At 36.1% G+C, this 20,502-nt stretch overlaps 1 protein-coding gene across 1 annotated transcript in view; it reads right to left on the bottom strand.

Moving 5' to 3' along the window:
• Positions 1–962: 962 nt before the first annotated feature.
• GRID2 (glutamate ionotropic receptor delta type subunit 2) overlaps positions 963–20,502 on the bottom strand; it is a 1,499,636-nt gene continuing 1,480,096 nt past the window's right edge. The window contains exons 15-16 of the mRNA XM_017959328.3: positions 6,103–6,343; positions 963–3,447 (exon numbers count right to left, since the gene is read on the bottom strand). Coding sequence (XP_017814817.1) covers positions 3,025–3,447; positions 6,103–6,343 — 664 coding nt within the window. The 3' untranslated portion in view covers positions 963–3,024. The remainder of the gene's footprint in view (positions 3,448–6,102; positions 6,344–20,502) is intronic.

Below are 20,502 nucleotides of genomic sequence, written 5' to 3'. Positions count from 1 at the left end.
GGCTCTGGGTAAATAACCTGAGGTACTCACTTTCCCACTTGTAAAAGTGGAATCAGATGATCTATGTGTCCCAAACAAGGAAGGAAGGATCTTAGAGATTTGTAGCCTAGGCTTGGTGACAGGAGAAGGTGGAGTCTATATTTACAGTCCATGGGGACCTATGTTGGTGTGATTGAAGGGTGGCAGAGTTTTTAAAAAGAAGACCCAGTTTACATTTTTGGTTGTCAAACATTTGGGCATATCACAGCATCTTAGTATCTTATGTTCCCTGATTTGTAAAATGAGGTCAATAGTCTAGATCTCTAAAATTCCTCTTAGTTCCAAAATTCAAAGAATTATTTTGGATGGAACTTTAGAACAATTGAGAACTATTTTTTTTTTTTTTTACTAAATTATGTTTTCAAAATACATTTTCAGATATATATCCCTTAGGTGTGTTAGATGCTGGAATAATTAAATATTGTTCAAATGCAGGGAAATTATTATAAATAATCTTAGAGCCTAAATTAATTCCCAAATTAATAGATTCAACATGATGAATAGTTCTCTAGCAAAGCATTTTTAAAGAAATAAATCCTAAGTTTAATAATTACCCTTAATTTTCTTTTCTTTCTTATTTTTTTTGATGTAACACACCCTCACCCTGATATTATCATGCTTGCATTGCTTATATGAAACAGGATAAATCTTTCCCAAAAAAGTGCTCACAGAGACATCCACAGAGAAAAACAAATATATTGTTGTTTCAAATAGTTTCAAATAGCAGAAAGGCAGTCACCGGTTTAGGACATCACTTAGTAATGTTTTAGAGAGCCACTCATTTTGGCATGGTTCTGCTAGTAAAACTTAATGTGATTTATGCTTTAATTAACTCAAGATAAATTTTTAGAAAAATTTAGTTCAATCTGTGAGAGAGTAAACATTTTCAAATCTTACAGTTAAGACTTCAATAGTATGAGAGCAAGTTTAGAAAACATTTTTATTAGACAAATTATTTAGACAAATTATACACAGAAAGCTCTGTCACTCATAACTGAGGCCTCCAAAAATGTTTTGTGTGTTTGTATAATAGGCGATACATCAAAATAAGCCTATTTTAAATATTGTACATGGTTAACAGTTTGTTGATAGCTAAAATCACTGCAACATCTGGTATGTCCCTATATAGCTTGTTGTAAAGATTTTTTTGTTTTAAAATCAGAGTTGTAAATGAGATCATGAATGTTACAAGGGAAAACAAGTTGTGCATGCACTTAGGTACTTGTTACCCTGGAAACAAAATGGTTTTTGCATGATGAGAAATTTTTCTGCCTTACACAGTAGACAATATTTGAAGATTTAGTACAAAACAGTGACAATACAAGATGCTCCCCAGAACAGAATTAGCATCAAAATATAATATATCTTAAGAATATACCTTTTAATTTCTCCTAAAGCAAATCACATAGGTTGATTCCTATATCAATCCTAGCCACAGAATGAATTAGATTAAAGTAAGTGTATGGCTGCGTAAAAACACAGAATAAGTTCTTGTTTCCTACTTACCACATTTTAATTTAAGGATTACAAACAAAGTTCATCCTACATTTCTAACAAGTAAGAATGCTACTTTAAAAGGGTTGTGCACAAAGAGGCACTGTTTTTGCTGTCATCCTTCTATATACTTGGCACTAATGTAAAAAATACATAACTCCTCCAAATAGAACTAAATAAAAAAGGGGGTTGAGTTGAGAGCCCATTATGGTTATTATGTTTTCTTCTTTAGGATAATAAATGACAGTAATTTAAGGCCACATCAATAGTTCTTAAGGGCTCCCACCCCTCCCCAAATATCATAATTGTATTGATTGACTTGCTGCTTTGGAAGAGGATTATTAACCTTCAATGATCTATGTTTCAACTCTCCTAGAGCTCTATGTGCTGTTGTGGATGTGGTTCAGCTAATAGCATTTTTCATTTAGATAATTAATTAAAAGTAAAATTATCAAGGTTAGCTTTATACACTGCTGAATAACAAATGCGAAACCTATTCAAATGAGTTACATCTAGGAACAAATATTAAATTGCCCTGGATGCTTTAATAACAAAAGTATAAAATATTTTCTGTTGGCAAACAATGCGAGTCAGAATAACATTAAAGCAACCTGCCTTTTCTAACTGAAAAGAACCCCTGCACTATACATAGTTCCTGTATACAATACTTTTGTTTAAACTAAAGCTTTATTAAATGAATTGCAATAGCAATGGCCGCCTTTTTATATATATATACACATTATATAGGTGCATATATATGTATATATATGAAATACTAATTTATTTAACACAATAGAGGCTTCTGCCATATGATAAAGTTTACTGTACATAAGAAAAAACTTTTAATACTGTACAATCACATAAAGGTCATATGCACTGTTGCAGTGCAAGAGTAGTTTTAACTGTAGTCTTGACTGGCATATTAATGGCTTTTTTGTAATCCTACAAAATTGCATTCTCATCTTATGTGGCCTGAATGGTCTTTAAATTGTTTTATAAACACTGCAGGGGTTGCCTTTGGTCCACAGTTAAAGGACACTCAACAGCAGTGGAGCATTGTATGGATGCAGCAGAAGAATGTAAAAAGACTGAAGTTATTGCAATTGTATTTCTAAAAATAGAGAAATGTTACAGAAGAGGCCTTTATGTAAAATTAATCCTGCATATACTTTTAGTATACTCAGTGCACATTTCCTATACTTGATGTACAGTATATGAAAAGCAGACTAATAGGATCCTAGTACACTACCTTCTTGGGGAACAAGTTGAGTAATGAAAAAAAGTGGAGGAAAATGTACAGGAAGGGAGGGGAAAAGAGAGAAAATAATAGAGGAGAGAGGAGAGGGAGAAGGTGGGAGGAAAATACTAGAATTGTTACTAATAATCCTGATCTTTTTTTTAACGTTACATCCATGTTAGTCCCACAATATTACAGTTGCTCCTTGCAAAGGGAGTCCTAAAAAAGAAACAGTGAAGAGATTTGTTTGATGCTCATATGGAGGTGCCTCGGTCTGGATCATTACCCAGATTGAGCCCCAGGGTAGGAGTTGGTTGATAAGGAATAGATGACATTGTTTTTATAGGACTCCTGAAAAAGCCCCCATTAGGTGCCCTGTGCCTGAAAGGGCCAGTTCGGTGCTCAGGCACGTTGCCAAAAGTGAAACCAGAAGCAGCTTTAGCTGACAGTGTGCGGCTAAGAGTCTGGATCTGCTCTGGGATAAAGGTTGTTGTGGTAATATGAGTGTTCCTGAAATCACTGATTTGCTCCAGTGCTTGTCGTGTTGGCAAAGTGTCAATGTCCAGAGGGGTCAAATCAATTGACGAGGTGGAAAACTGTTTATGGGGGCTGTCGTCATCTGTGCACAAGCTATTTACACGTCTATGGAGGTGCTCCAGGTCAATTTCCTTGTCATCCTGGAGATGAAGAAAAAGAAAATAAGGTTCTCATCAGTACTAGCTTTGATGGTTAAAAAAAAAAAAAAAAAAAAAAAAAAAGTAGTTCAGCAAACATGTAATTAACTGAACTTTGTGGTTTATTCATTTAACAAATATTTATTGAGCACCTAGTATGAGCCAGGCACTGTGCTAGGTTCTGGGGGTTCCAATTCTGAGATAAGGTTATCTACAATAAATATTTTTCTTGCAGTAAAGGTTTTAAAGTGATCATATGCCACATGCAACTACAAAGATATGGAAGCAGTTGATGGGTGATTGCCATTCTATGAAAGACAGGCCCAGGCAAAATTGTACCAATAGAAATTACGGTTTTGGCAACTCTAACCCCACCTCTTCTTTATACATGCTTCCTCCTTTTTCAGGGTGTCTCATTCCAAGTTAAATTTTTGTTCCTTTCAACCACTTACTCCTAACCTTAAGTTTCCATTCTTGAAAGAAAATGATATAGTCAGCTATTTCATACTAAAGTGTTAGTGACTGTTAAAGTGTTATTTCTTGTAAGCCAAGGATATGTGAGATTGTTGAGAGAGAGCAATACTCAACACAAAATAATTTCTAATTGAGGGATTTTATGCACTCAAGGTATCTAGCACCTGAATCAGTGAATATTGTGAAGTCAGTGAGATATTTAGGGACCCCTTCAAGTTAGGGCATGGGAGTGATAGCTTTAGTTTAGGGCCAGCTTTATGCTAACTGACCTCAAAACCAAAGACGCTTTAAGCTATGCTAATGGCGTCTTGGTAAGAAGGCAGTTAATAAACAAAAATATAACTAAAATCTCAGATTTTTGGAATTGAAACCAATTTATAAATTCCTTATAATTTTCACTAAAAGTGAGTATTAAATATTTGAGAAATAAATATTTCTCAAGATTTGAGAAATAAAACTGGAAGGAAATAAAATTATCCTTGTTATTAGTCTTATTTATAGCCAAACTCAATAAATTAAATTTATGAGAATTTAAAATATCTATTAATCATAAGAGGAGAAAATATTTTTTTCATAGGACCTGGATTAGCTGTCACAAGTTAGAATGGAGTATGTATTTTTTCCATTGTGCTGTTATAGTGCTCCTCAGTGAAAAATATTTTGATGTGCATCACTGTTTTTCCTTCTCCCTTCTCATTTCAAAATTCAATAAAAAATATCCATGTATGCAATATTATCACTGAGACTTTAGAGGATTGAGACATATAATTTTATGGTTCCCACAGCAACTGTAATGTAGTCATCCAACAACAGATATAATAATGCAAAATTTTAATGTCATGTATAGTAATTCAAAATATAAGGAGCTTGGGGAGTCCTTACTTTCCAGATTTTTAAAAATATGAAGTCTCAGCTATAATGTTGCATTAATGTGGTCTTTTGCATTGAATCAATGTCAACAGAGATACCAGAAGCTTATTCCACAAAGAAAATGCTACAATAAGACTTCATTAATTTATAATTCATTCTTCAAATATTTAGAATGTATGCTCATTCACACAGGTAGGAAGCTAAAATTCGTCTTCGCTAAAGCCAAGCTTTTCCTTATAAATGATGCTGATCAATTTTGCATATAAGGTGATAAGAAGGAATCCTTACACTACTTTTGAAATCACCCTGTTTGAAAAAAATACATTAACATGCAACAATTCATATGCAAATGAGAAGTCGTATTTATTGTGCATTAAAGCAGATCCTTTCAGGATTCGCCTCAGGCATCAGTTAGTCAGCCAAGTTCTAGCTATAGAAAGTTTAAAACTTTCTTTGAAGCTATCCATCAAATCAAATCGTTTAGCAAATTCAGATTGGTTTTTGTTTCAATTTGTGAAGCTTTAGTGAATATGACCTCATTAGTTAAAACATTTTCACCTCATTGGTCCAATGGAAATAAGATAAATGAATCAAGATTTAACTTCAGATTTTCTTTAATTTATAAGTCTTATACTTCATGATGAAAACAACACTCAGGCCACTACAAGAGAGATATGTGTAATTCTGTAATTATTCTTTCAGATAGTGAGATAAAATTTAATATGGCCCTGATGTTAAGCTGGCTCCAGAGTAAAGGAGAAAAATTGAAATTTGGATGTTTCCATGATGTGGATTTTGGATTTGATAAGCTTGGGGCCATCGAAGAGCTTCTGTCAATCTACATGAGTAGAGAAGGAGGCAGTCTAGTGGTGAAGAGAAAATTCTGATCATTTTTATTACAGTATTGTATTTTTGGGGGGCTAATCTTAGAGACACAAGGAATTTACTTACAAGTTAAACACCTAAGTGAAATAAAGTGGTAAGTATCTGTGTGAACTGGTCAAAGGAATCATGGCCTTTAAAAATCATTGAATTAAAATCTATTCTGAGATTTGAGAGAATTTCAAAGCCCATTATGGTATATGAAATTCTAAGTCTTTCAAACACTATAGTCTCCTCTTCACTGATCTAGGGATAGCCTAAAATGGAAATTGATATTGATCTTACCAATTTTTATATTTCACAACTTTATTTTTAATCTTCAAAGAAGAAACAAGGACCACCCCCAACCCATTATCCTCCCTGGGTTCGTCCTCCCTGGAAATACAGCCTGCTTGTTGATTTAATTTAGAGCCAAAGCTCTCAATCAAGTACCTCTTTTGATGGAACCCGGGAGCCTTTCCTCTTGTTCCACCACGTCTCCAGCATGGCTATGAAGCAGGAGAGGACAATTCCAGCAGCCAGGATACAAAAGACCCCTGCAAAGCTCTTTATGTCCAGGGCGCCTCCTTTCTGCTTTGTGTCCACTGAGGAGTACAGGTCACACTGGCCATTCTTAGGCCACCATTTGTGCTTCAAGATGTCCATGTCACCATTCTGCTGAAGCTCCAGGATCCTTGGGATAAAGAACATAAGCGTGTGTTATTACAGACATAGTTATTGCCCTTGTTCACAACACATCCATTTATAATCCCACCTCTGTAGGATGGTGGCTGTCAAGGGGAAATGAATATATAGATCTGCTTGTAGATGGAGTGCTAGGAAATGGAAAGTCATCATTGCGTTGATTCTACAGACAGCATTGTACCACAATGCTTTCCTCTCTCTCTTCACCCATCCCGCCCTCCCAGCTTCCTCTCTGCTTTTCTTCCTATTCTTCTTCTGGTTCCATCCAGTAATTCTAAATATTTTCCTCCTGGTTTGCTGCAGTGTGTTTTTACAATCATATTTCAGAGGCACTGTTTTTATACACTTTCAAGTTGCTGCAGTTCTGTGTCCCTTTCCTGCATCCAGAATGATACTCTGGATCTTAATGCTTTTATGAAGAACGTTTTGCTGCTTAGAGCAAGATGCTGGCATAATGTCACCCAGCATATGCTACACACAAAGAAATTCAATTAAGAAGACCTATTATTTAACACAGTGTGAGAGAAAGCCTTGGGACAAGTTTCAAGTTGATAAAATCCATCTTTTTTGGTTTTTCGCACAACTCATCTAGTTTCCTTTTTAATGCCAAAGGGGAAGTAATCTTACCTTGGAAAACAAGAAGAAAAGCTGACCAGAGGCTTTCAGAAGTAGTTAAATTCAAATAGGAAAAACCCTCTTCTTTTTCTTCTGCCTCTTCTTTTTCCCCTCCCCAGAGTCTGAGGGTAGCTGCAGACTGCAGCTTTTTAAAGCATGTTTTTTCATACAGGAATTATTCTCAATTCCCAGTGCTTCTTAGGCTCTACCTGAGGCCAGCCTAGCTGTGGCCCTCCTCCAGCTATGCCCTTTTTCACAGGGTAAGGAAGACCAGGCCAAGGCTGTGTGCCTGCACAGAGTGCGCATCGTCCTCTGGGTTCCCTGGAATTCCCTGGTCAAACAGCTTAGTGCTTCCAGGGCCTGCTAGGCCTATTCCCAGGGTTGTCCTCCTGGCAGAAGATCTTACATCCATGGGTGCACCATAGTTCTATAGGGTAGAGTTTGTAGAGAGTGTGGACAGAGCTCAGATGAGTGAGCTCAGGTGCATAAAGCCTTGGGTAGGAGACACTTCAGTGTGCAAGATGGAGCTGCAGGTGGAAAGAGAGGGCCCCAGAGCCCTGTGCTCCTGGGTCAGTGCAGACCTCCTGGCTAGTCACATACAAACCTGAACCTGGACTCCTAGGGGTTATGAAGGTATATTTGTCCAGATAAAAACATAGAATATATTATATCTAACGGGTTTCAGTTTAATGTGTAATTTTTACATGACTAGACTTAGGGTATGTGAACCTACATTTGTACTCTTGCCCAAGGTCTTGGATTATTTTGGGTGAGACTGATTAAAACTTAAGAGAGAAGAATGGAGTTTCAGTGACCTTTTTACCTGTTTCATGTCATCCATGTGGCTAGAAGAACAAGCAACATGATAGAGGAAAGAAGATTCTGGGCATTGGAAGTGGGGTCAGTGTTGAATCTGAGTTAAACAAGAGTGAGACCAGCCCTCACGGCTCTGGTGGAGGGTTGGTCTCACGTCCCTGTCATCTCTGCCAGACGTTCCCACAGCCTCAGCTCTGGTGCCCTGTGCCAGCACTCCAGGACTGAGACTGTACTGAAACCTCCCCCACAACCTGGACCTTTTCTCCTTGCTTCCTATGAAATGTATCTGTCTAGAGTGTTGCTCTAGAAGAGCAACTAATTTGATTAACTGAATTTACTAAAATGATTATAAATATTAATGGGTTATATGTCACCCTTATTTCAGCTTCCATTCCAGAAAAAGCCATTTGCATTTCCAGAATTTCCAAAAGTGCATTTCACAGCAAACCAGTACCTAGAAAGCCTCTGTAAAAAGAAAAAGGGCCTTGTGGTTATTAATTCCAGGAAACACACTCTTGGAAATTTACAAAGATGTCACCCTATTAAAGACTCTCAGAAGACCAGCAGAAAAGAAAACTTCATGATTTTGTTTAATTCAGCATTTCCCAAACATGACTTTCATTCCCCTTCCCTCATTTTGCTCTCCAAGTAACAGGTTTAAGAAATATACATGAGAAACAATCTCTTGATCCAAAGAAGCAACTACTTGTAGAAATTTCCAGCACTGTGTTAGGCAACACACAAAGATGTAATCATGGATCAAAATTACTTTCTTGGCCTATTTAAATGAATATCATTTAAATGATGTTGGCATTGCTAATCGATAAGTATAAAGCTTCAGTTATGCAAGAGGGAAAAGTTCTAGAAAACTACTAGAACTTTTTTCTAATGGTTTACGTATTTACAGCCCCAACATTGTACAACATTGTACCTATAGTTAACAATACTGTATTGTACATTAAAAATTTTGTTAATAGAATAGCACCCATGTTAAGCATTCTTACTGTAATAATAGAAAATAATGGCACATTCCTTAAAGGCTCTAGGTAGTCAGAGCACCATTGAATACGTTGGAGGAAAAATTTAATCATCTTTGAACAAATAATTCTTCTTAAATTTGAGTTTATAAGTACTTGTAGATATAAAAGGCAACCACAGCAACATTTGCTTAATGATAATACATCTGGGCACAAAATGAGATCCCATTTCCCTGCTCTCCTATTTGCATCACACCATATTGGTCAATAGTTGTGTGATATGGTTTGACTCTCTGTCCCCATACGCATCTCATCTTGTAATAATCTCCACGTGTCAAGTGCAGGACCGGGTGGAGATAATTGAATCATAGGGGTGGTTTCCCTCATGCCGTTCTTGTGATAGTGAGTGAGTCTCATGACATCTGATGGTTTTATAAGGGGCTTTCCCTTTGCTCAGCATTCATTCTCTCTCCTGCTGCCTTGTGAAGAGGTGCCTTTCATCATGACTGTAAGTTTCCTGAGGCCTCCCCAGCCATGGGGAACTGTGAGTCAACTAAACTTTTCTTTATAAATTATCCAGTCTTGGGTATTTCTTTCAGTGAGAGAATGAACTAATACAATGTGAAAGTGTAAGAATTTTCTTTCATAGCACTTATCATTATTTATAATTACTTGATTAGTCTGTTCCATTTTCTAGAGTGTGTACTCATCATCCTCCATATTGCCTACTACAGAGCAGGTGCATATTTACTGATGGAATATACTTAACACAGTTTTTGGTTCATAAATCCTAAACTCTGATCTCAGATCCTACTCTTTTTTCTTACGACTGATACTGTTTTCTAATTTATTCCATTCCTGTTTTATTCATCTATCCATTTAATAAACAGTTGAAGAATGACTTCATTCCAGACATTTCCTTGGGTACAAAATTTATTCTAAACCATGACTGCACATTCCATCCGAGTGGCTTGAGTGACACTGTGAAGCCATTTTTTTAATGCCCTCAGTTCATGTTCATTCATTCCTTCATTCAGGAACTGATTTACTGCCTGCACTTTCTTCTCAGTGGTATTTGGGGCTCTTGCATTTCACGTATTTACTTTTCTCTCCTTATTCTTTCTAAACCTGGAAAATATTTAGACTTTAGAAATAATTATTGAAGTGTATATATATATGCATCATATATATGCATCATATATATTTTATATATATTATACCTCACCTATTTCAATTCTAATAGGAATTAAAAGCCTTAAACCAAAAAAAAAAAAAAAATCATTTAATTGCAGAATTTTTAGGTTCAGCCAGCTGAGCGATAGGAGATCACTGAGGGGGAAGAAGGAAGCACCCTCTAGGTGCCTCAAGTATCACTATGCCACAAAAGTCTCTTTGTATGGTTTATTTTATGCTCACAGCAGCACAAGTGGCTGGGGCATTGCAGGGAGATTTCATCTTTGGGGATGTACAGAGCAATTGGACCATATGACCCCTCAGTCACCCCGACAACAGATTCCAGGAATACAGGCTGGCATGGGCTAAAAGTGTTGGAAGGGAATGAAAGTGTTTTCTAAGTCCAGAGTTCTGTCATAACATTTTGCTACAAAATGTAGTGCTCCTGGAAATTCCATCAGAACGGTCTCACCATGGCCTCCTTTTTATGATTTAACAAAAACCCAATTTAAAGATTAGGCAAAGCAAGTGTGGTAAAATATAATGCACTGCCTGGAAGGCGAACAGGATTAATTTTTATAATAAACAAAGAGATATGTTCTCTTCAATCTTTCCAAAGCACTGGCCCTTTTAAATTGAACTTGAAAAATCACCTAAAGGAGAATTGTACCTTGTAATTATAAGCAACAATAATGTGTGTGTGCGCATGCGCATATGTATGACAATGCAAAAATCCAGTTACAAAATTCTTAATAAATACAAGAAAAACTTTTGAGTTTATGGAATAACAATGTTTGTTTGGTATGCAATTTCCACAAGATGGCAGTCTTTGCTTATAGAGAGCAGAGAGTTACTGTGGTTATAGTTAATCTATGGGATTGAAGTGCTGAAGTATAGACTTCTTGGGGCTGTAAATACGTAAACCATTAGAAATAAGTTTAGCTATTAGATTGTGATGAACTAATGGCTAAAATCTCTTTTTGGAGTATAGTCAGAAAAATTCCTGCTATGTTTACCCCATGATGATGCATAACAACACTTACATTGGAGGGTTAGTGTGGTGTGAATTAATGAGACCACACATGACAGTCTCAATGATCAAGATGCATGAAAAGCTCATTGCTTGGCACGTGGAAGGCTACTGCAACTCTAAAGCTAGACTTATTATTGTCACACGTATGACCACTGTTTTTTCTTTGGATCTGTTCTGGCACATACTTCTTAATGGAGAATTATATGCCCATATGATCAATGAATGATTCACTGACAAGGACATCTCATTTCCTTTTTTTCATCCAAAATATTAAAACATATGTGATCTCATTGAACAGAAATTTTAGAAGTCCAAAAAACTTAATTGCAATTTGAAAATGGCTGATAGATCAATCCTGCACCCACTGAATTCTTTATTGGTATAAATGAGCAAATTTCAGGGGAAGGGAGTAGGGGAATCAAAAGATCCTTCTTTCACATTAAAATTAAAGAAATCCAACAGGTTTAGGCATTCATCTTGAAAAGCCTTTTACTTACTTTGAAGATAATAGCCTCATTTGTGTTTGAGACTCACACTAATTTTTGATCCCTTACCATTTTTAATCACTACTCTAGGAAATGATTTTCAAATTAATTTATTTGTTACAAAACAGGTTGCTGAAAGTTGGATGCAAACTTCTAATCCCACATAGGTCACTCTGATTTTGTCCTTAAATACCATAGCTGCCAGTAAGTTCCTCTCAAACTTTTCTGGAATCATGGCCTATATGTGAATTCCTACTGAACCCAATTTAAAAAGCTACTGGTTATTGGTTATCTAAGAAAAATGACACCTGCCTTTTTAGTTATTTCTACTAGGAAATTAGAATGGAAAAGGTTGCAGACATTATTTCTTCCCCGTCTGTTTCTCCTCCCCCATTTTATAGATGAAGACACTAAGTAATCTGGCTTAATGATTCCCTAGATTTTTCACATTGAACACACAATGTCACGGCTGTAGAGTTTAAATGACTTTTTAAGTTGCTCACACAGATAGTAAACAGTTAAGTTGGGCTTAGAACTCAGGTCTGCCTTCCAGCACATTTCTCTCCATTATCTTACGCAGCTTCTAATATGTAAGTATGCAGAGAAAAGCTATCTTCTTTAGTTTCAGAGATTTCTTAGACCCTGAGTAAAGCTCTCATCAATATGTTTCCTCTAAACCAAACAATATAATTATAGTGTGATTGCAAATTTATTCATGCTACAATTTGGGAATGCAAAGAAAATGTAGCTTTTCTCTATAACTTAATTGATCTTCCTCAGGAGGACAGTGCCTACTGAGCAGTGCGAAAAAAACTAAATTTAGCCCAATAAGATTTAAAATTTAATCTCATCTAATAATTTAACATGTCTCTAGCTTTAGCTCAATCTACTTGAGAGAATTACTCAATTCTTCCCATTTCTTCTCTTTTCCCTTACTCTTTTTCAACATGGCATCAGGATTTATGGAGGACAGCATTATATCCCTGAAATTGGGGATTTAGAGGAAAGGTCTCCTGCAGGTCCTTGACATTGCTTTGACAGCTCTCCTTTGAGGTGGGATGCGCTTGGGTTCAGTTTTAGAGATTAATAGGTGACTGCTCCTAAAGTCTGCAGAGGCTATAGGTGCCAAAAGTTGGCTAATGGAGGCCTTATGGGCTCCTCCCTGCTGACCCAGGCTCCTTTGGTTTGTTGGGGTGCTCTACATCCTTCTGAGCTTCTGCCATTTTCTTTATCCAGCCCTTGATGAATCTGTAGCCCTCCAGATGGTATTATGACCTCACCTTGTTATTCACTGTGGAGGGGCCCAAGGCAGGTCCATATGCTCTAACTCAGTGTGGAAGGCACAGGAAAGAAAAGGAGGCCTGGGAATGATGATTGAACCTGTGCTTTTTCCTGACCCTGCTGCTCTGGCATTCTTAATGATTTGAGGTGTTCCCTGTTGTTAAAGAGCCTGGTGTGCCCTCTGGGGAACTCCCCCAGAGACCCTAATGGGAAGAGAAGCATTAGGTCTTCTACCCTTGTTGTGCCTTTCAATCTATCTAATGCCTTCTTCTTGCCTTTCTCTTCTGACCTCTGTTAGAATCCTCTGGCCAGAAGATGTAAGGCTTCCTTTCCTCTCCTGAATATTCTTCTTACGTCCTAGGTCTTCAAGCTTCTTGTCCTGTCATAGTGAAAGATAATTCTAGCTATGTAATGACAGAAACTCTATGATATGAGACCTTGTAGGTATTTCTTTAATTTGGAAGTATTGAGGCAACTTGGAGGTAGAAATTTGTGAGGATAAAATAACCATTTTAATATTTCAAAAACATTTTATCAGTACATATTTATGAATTTTATGTAACCAAAATTAAAAAGATATTTAGGAGAGAGTCCCATTACTCAATACTGTTTAATGTCAGTTATCACTGAGAAAGAAATTTTGAAATTTCTGAAAAAATAATTATTTTTTTCACACACTGAATAGATCTATTTTGGCTCAGAATATCTGCATTATTAAATTCATTTTCTGGGTTTTCACAACATTTTCCTCTCCATGGTTACTGAGAAAGTATTAATAATAGCATGCAGATGATTTTCAGAAACACTTTAGCTCAATAGGTTTTTCATTCATTCATCAATTTTTTCATCCTAGCTTTGGAAAATGTAGGTAAACTTGCATCGAAGCAAAATCACTTCTCAAAGATTAAGATTTAAACAATCAAGCATAGTGGCACTTTGATTGGCATATCTAATATTACAATTTGCATATCAGAGCTGTAAAAACCAGTTCTATCAAGTTTCTGTGAATCAATCATCAATCGATTACTTTTCTTAAGCAAAATCTCTTAGTCAATCAGTTGGTAACATTCAATGCAACAAATATTTACTGCTAGCATTTAATACCTCAGTAATACCAAATAGTGGAAGGGAGACTATTAGGAGCTATTTCATTTGTTTAAATTGAACTTTTAAATATTTCTTCTAGCTAGTTGAGCCAAATGGCAGTTGCTTAATTCCAATCCACAAAGAGTTTCTATCATATAGGTTAATAGCACTTCATGGTATTTCAGATAAATTCATAACTATCATCTTTTAGACTAGAGGTCAGCAAACTTTTATTGTTAAGGGTCAGATAGCCAATATTTTAGACTTTGTGGACCATATGGTGTCCATCACAGCTACTCAACTCTGCCTTTGTAGTGCGAAAGCAGCCGTAGAAAGAAAGTAAACAAGTGAGCTTTATTTGTAAAAACAGGCAAGCTGCCAGAATGGCCTTCTGGCTATAGTTTCTGACCTACTTTGGAAACCTCAGAGAAAATAACTCTGTAAGTCAATAAGTTCTCATTTCACTGATAAAGATATTGAAGTTGAGAGGGTTTAAGTGATCTAGCAAGTCGTGTCACTGGAAAGTATGTCTGTTTTAGAACCAGAGATGGTGGCTCCTATTCCAGTGCTCTTTCAATAGTGTATTAATATGTATTAATTAACATGTAGTAATGTCTGTTATTATGTGTGCATCTTTAAATGAGTACAGAGTGATCATGTGTTGAGTCCACGTTTCACCACGCTGAGAAAGAATTTCACATATACAGTGTATATTAACAATGGCAGCATAATCCTTCAAGTGAATTTTGAATTTCTTTGGTTTTCTGATTATATTGTAATATATATCTGAGCATCTATTCTGAGATTGGAAGTGCCCAAGTTCCAAAAGAGTGACTGCCTCACTTATTCAAGATGAGGTAGTATTTGTCTTCTGAGGGTTACATTTGCTGAATCATTTTCTAGGCAATGGGAGCTTGAGACTGAAGTCAAGGTGATATGAGCATATATTACACTCCTAAAAAAAAAAGAAATTCCAGGGAAGTGATTATGATTTACTAAGAATGGGTAAGACAATGAACTGAGGCAGAAAAGGTTGTGTCTCTTTTAATCAAAGATATAAAAATAGTTTTTAATTATGTGTGACCAGAAGTACTGCAAATTAATTAAAAGTTTTTCAGAATTGGTCAAGAATTACTACACATGCTTACTGAGAATGACAATGTGTTAGTACTGGAAAGGACCGGGGAGATGGGATCACATTTAACTCCTGCCAGTGAGGTGAAGTGGCCTGCCCAGCTCCCCACTGCAGGGCTGAATACACAGGCTGGATTTAATGATACACTCCGTTATTGCTGAAGGCTGCTGCATAGCAGAGACCTGTTTAAAAAGAGAAGTTTCCTGTGTTGCTTCAAACCTGATATGCTACTTTCAAATTTGAAAAAGGTAATTTGATAAAGTACTTAATTGGTCAGATCTGGTTTATTCCGAAAACAATGTCTATGTCCTTATGTAGTTACTAGTGTCTTCTTAAGGCATCCATTCTGTGTACAGGGGGAAAAAAAACCTGTGAACTTTATTCAGAGTACCTATTTTCCAAAAGAATAGCAAAAATAAACACATGCATGATGCTGCAGTTTATAAAGGACTTTTCAAAACAGTGCATATTATTTTATTTACTTCTTAACCTTGTGAGGGAGGAATGATATTGATTGACTGATTACTTCAAACCCCTCCTGCCTTCGACCCTGTACCTCTTACTCTTGTAAAAGGCTTTAGAAAGTCTGATATTACTAATTCTCCTTTTACAGGTGAGGAGATTGAGGCTCAGAGGTGAAGAAAAATTTCCCAAGGCCACATGGTTGGAAAGTGATATATTCTGCTTTCAAACTTGGGTCTTCTGGCTTCTGTACTTTTTTTGAATACACCATCAAGATCTTTATTATCTCCAAAGAAAACCTGTATAAATGGAAGCACCTCTTTATTTCCTGCTTCTTTATAAACTGAGAGTCTGCTACTCAAGTCCCTTGGCTAACACGTGTTCCACTGTATCCATTTACAAACATTACAATTTGTATAACACATCTTTATGTCCCCAGAGAGCCACAGGAATATCTCATGAGTTCATTAATCGCTTTGTGATTCGAGTCAACGTCAGATGAATTCATTATCATGAGGCACTTAGGGGGCTTTGCCAAAGTTATCAAAACAAGGAAGTGTGTTCAAAATAAGGAGGTGGTGTCCTGGAACCTTGTCCTTACTCAATGTAAGTCAACATATTGTGAAGTTTCCAATCTGTGTGTTGTAGGCTCCTGTAGTTATTCCAATTAACTTTTTCCTTAGAGTTTAAATAATTCTCCATAAAAGCTACACAATTAAATAACATTTAACTGTTTTGAAAAGCACGTTGTTTAATCTTTCACATTTAGAACAACATTTATGTTCAAATATTGATGAAATTTTTGCTGGCTCTAAGAATCATCACAATTTATGGACATGTTATTTGGTTGAAAATGAACCTTAAATTTGAAATATATGGTGCCCATTCAAATTGATCTCTCTAGGTTAGAGTCGTCTTCTTCAACCATAAGTCTTGCACTGCCTAAGGGGGCAAAATCAGCCCTGTTCACAGAGAAACAATTGCTTGAAAAATCAAATTAGCAACATGACGGATCTCAAGACTTTGGTGACTAGTGAACTTTAATTATTATATATTTTATGTGTTTATGCTGGCAGTAAAAGTCAAGCACTCATTATAGAAATGGCAGACATGATCTTTCATAAAATGAGTACTGGGCGGCAAATGAATAGATAATCAGGGTAATGAAAGCAAGCCAGAAAGATGCTAGAGAGCTGAGAAGACCCAGACAATGGCTCCCACTGAGATAGAGGGCATAATTGCAATTGGAAAGAGAACACTTTTGGTGATCTTTTAAAATGTCAGCTTCAACCTTAAGCTCAGTGTGATATTTGGGTTATAGGGTAAAGGAGAAAAAATATTTCATTCTGCAGTGAGAAACTGGCAATGATCGTCTCTGTTTAGAGTCACTCTTCATTTTTCTTATGCAAAACTTTCAAATGCACGTTTATGAAAAGATGTCATAAAATCAAACTTATTTTGCTTAGTGTATTGTATATATGTTATACATATTTATGTATATTTTCATATCCTTGAGTCTGACAATTAAACTGTAAAATAGGTGAGCTCCTGAGGTGTGTGCTGTTTGTAAAATGGATAAAGATTGTGACATGCAGCTTTGACATAGCCTTAGGAAAGAGAAGACTAAGAAGGATACTTTTTGAAGAGACAAACATTTTCCTTAGAATTTGCACAAATTCAAAACTTTTAAAAAGTTGAATAATAATTTAAATATAAGGAAGGAAATCATTATTCTGAGAACTATTCTAGTAGGGCTTTAATAGTGGGAGAATTATTTTATGATGCAAACAACATCTAAGTTAGAGGTTGTACACTGATACATATTTTTTAAAACTCAGAGTGTATTTATATTACAGTTGGTGGATAAATTTAGTGCACTTAATGAAAATTCTCAGCCAAGAGCGAGTTAGATCATCAATAATAGTACAACTGTGGGATAATAATGTTACTGTTTTACCCACATTTTTGTAGATGGGAAGTCCAAAGTATTTTTTTAAATTATATTTTAATTTTTAGATGTATTTAGCATCATTACAACTCTGAAATAAAGTGTTTTGATTTTTTTTTTTAGTGGAGTGTTTAGATAGTAACATAACCTTTTCTTAAGGTGGCCTAGAACCACAGGAGAACAATCAGTTTCTCTTCATTTTAGACATTTTAATAAGTGAATTCTACTTACAAACTTCTTTCCATCATGAATCCAAATATGCTATGAGATTTCTTTTTCTTTTTCTTTTCTTTTCTTTTTTTTTTTTTTTTTTGAGATGGAGTCTCGCCCTGTCACCCAGGCTAGAGTACATGATGCGATCTTGGCTCACTGCAACCTCCTTCTCCTGGATTCAAGCAATTCTCCTGCCTCAGCCTCCCGAATAGCTGGGATTACAGGCGCCCGCCACTATGCCTAGCTAATTTTTCCCTTTTTTAGTAGAGAGGGGGTTTCACCACATTGGCCAGGATTGTCTTGAACTCCTGACCTCAGGTGACTCACCCGCCTCAGCCTCCCAAAGTGCTGGGATTATAGGCGTGAGCCACCGCATCCAGCTGAGGTTTTTATAAATGGAGGAAAAGTCCTAAAACTGTTCCTTGGATGTTCATCTCCAATTACACTACTGTATAGTTCCACTGCAGGGTGGCCACGTGCCCGGAATGGGGCAGCACGAGAGAAGGCACCATGCAAAGATCACCAGATCTTGGTTTTGGAGGGATGACCAGTTTAGGAACAACATTTTGGAATAAGTGTTATCTTAGATGAGAAATTAGGAATTAGTAGAACAGGTGGTGGCATGGAGATTGGGAAAAGAGTACTCTAGGTAGAGGAAACAGCTTGTGCAAAGGCCCAGCAGGAAGAAAGTACCGGCATTCTGAAAAGATGAATGGAGTTCCCTGAGACTGAGCATGAATATGGGAAGAACCAGAACCACACTGAAGAAGCAAGGCTTATAAGTTATTTAAGGAGTTGAGACTTGATCTTGAATTTAGTGGTGTTTTTCTTTTTCTTTTTTTTTTTTAGATGCTAGCCTTCTTGAGGACAGATACTAAACTTTGCACTATTAATTTTGTATTTCTAACCCCTGACACATAATATCCTTTAATAAATATGAGTGAATAAGTGAATGACAAGAGGGCATTCTTTTCTCATGCTTCTATGAAGACCATCTCTCAGGACTCAGATTCCATCTCCTCTGCAAAAATGTTCCTTAGAACTGCCCATTTAGGGTTGAACCATAGGCTGCCTTGTGACATCTCCATTTTCACTCTGAATTATTATTTACATTTGATGCATGTTTTTCTTCTTGTGCACTTCTTATATTCTCAACCAGGCTATAAACTCCTTGAGGACAGGAATCTTGAAATATGTGTTTCATCCTATTCATTACACCACAAGCATCGTGACTTTCCTTCTGTATTCACTCAATAAATATTTGTTAACTTGATTTGTCATGGATGTAAAAAACAAAAGCACTCGATCTCATAATATTATGGACCGAATGTTTATGCCCCTCCAAAGTTTATATGATAAAGCTCTAAGCCCCATTTTAATGGTATTTGGAGATGGGGTGTTTGGGAGGTAATTAGGGCTAGATGAAGTCAGGAGAATGGGGACCCGATTGGAAGGGATTAGTACTCTTAGAAGAAGAGACACCATCATGTTTGCTTTCTCTTTTCACAAAGAAGAGGTGCTGTGAACACAGAGCAAGATGGCAGCTTCCCTACAAGCCAAGAGGAGAAGCTTCAGAATGAAATCTACCTTGCTGAAACCTTGCTTGATCTTGGACCTCTAGCCTCAGAACTGTGAGAAATAAATTTCCATTGTTTGAGCCACCCAGTCTGTGTCATTTTGTTAGGAAAGCCTGGGCAGACTAAGAAACATAGATTATGAAATACACAGCACAGCAGCAATGTCATGATTGCAGAGTTACAGGTGTCACTTAGGGGCCACTTTCCTTTTCACTACTTTTCCAATTTTGGAATGTTCCTTCTGACTTTCTTCCTTCTCCCTCTGAATCATATCTGGGGTGAAACTAATCTGAGACCCGGAACCTTTAGAATGTATGCTTATTCTTCTCTCTGTTAGTAAGTGAGATGTTTTTAAAAACTAAGATACATATCAATGTTATATCCTTCTTTTTAAAAATATCACTTCATAATTTGCAAAGCATTTATATTGTCATTACGGTGTTTCATTTTTTACCACACAGTCAATAAATTAAAACAGATAAGTACTACATTTTATTATTTACTTTAGCAAGCAAATTCTTCATATTCAAGCTTTCATTAACTTAACTCCTGTGTTGTGAAAATAATAAGTTAATAAAGATTAACTATGTAGACAAAAAGCATGAGAGATTTAAACTACTGAAGAAACCAAATTGTTTTTGAGTATTTCACATATGATAACTTGATGTGACAAACCTGATCAGCTACTTAAACTGATTGTAAGTCATTATTTAACACAAAATCTCTAAAAATTTTATTCTAAATGGTGATAGCTAGCTTCACTTTAGTTGGTAGAAGCTGATCTTCATTAAAATTATAATATCATTATCTGTATAGCATTTTATTTTTAGGTTAATATAAAACATCACCTCTTTAAGTATATATTAACACTGCTTCTTTAGTAAGAAAAAAGATTCCTTAAGTAGAGATGCAAATTTTAAATAGACTACCTGGATTCCTAAGTAGTTTCAGGAATAAATCTGATTGGTAACCTAGAAGTGTTAGCTATCTGTTTTTAATGAGGCAGCAAACTGAAATGATCTGACATAAATGGTTATTTATAAAAAAATTACATAATGTGATATAAAGTAGCAGTGAGACTCGTCTAATTCCATGCAGAAAGGATAATTGATGTGTTACTGCTCTACTTCACAATTTAGTTTTCCCACGCACGGGAGATATGCTGGGAATTAGTCTATTCCATCTTCTTAATGAGACTTATCTATTACTTCAGATAATGTATCTATTTTCTTCAACCAGCAGGACTAACTGCTTATAGGAGTGAAGTTCTCAGCAGTCATATGAAAGAAAATTTACCAATAGATATAGAGGGAATAGTCTGTCTTTCTATGTATCTATGTGGCTAGA

The sequence above is a fragment of the Papio anubis genome, chromosome 3 (assembly GCF_008728515.1).
Source record: "Papio anubis isolate 15944 chromosome 3, Panubis1.0, whole genome shotgun sequence".
Taxonomy (NCBI): domain Eukaryota; kingdom Metazoa; phylum Chordata; class Mammalia; order Primates; family Cercopithecidae; genus Papio; species Papio anubis.
This window is presented reverse-complemented; position numbering and strand designations above follow the sequence as displayed.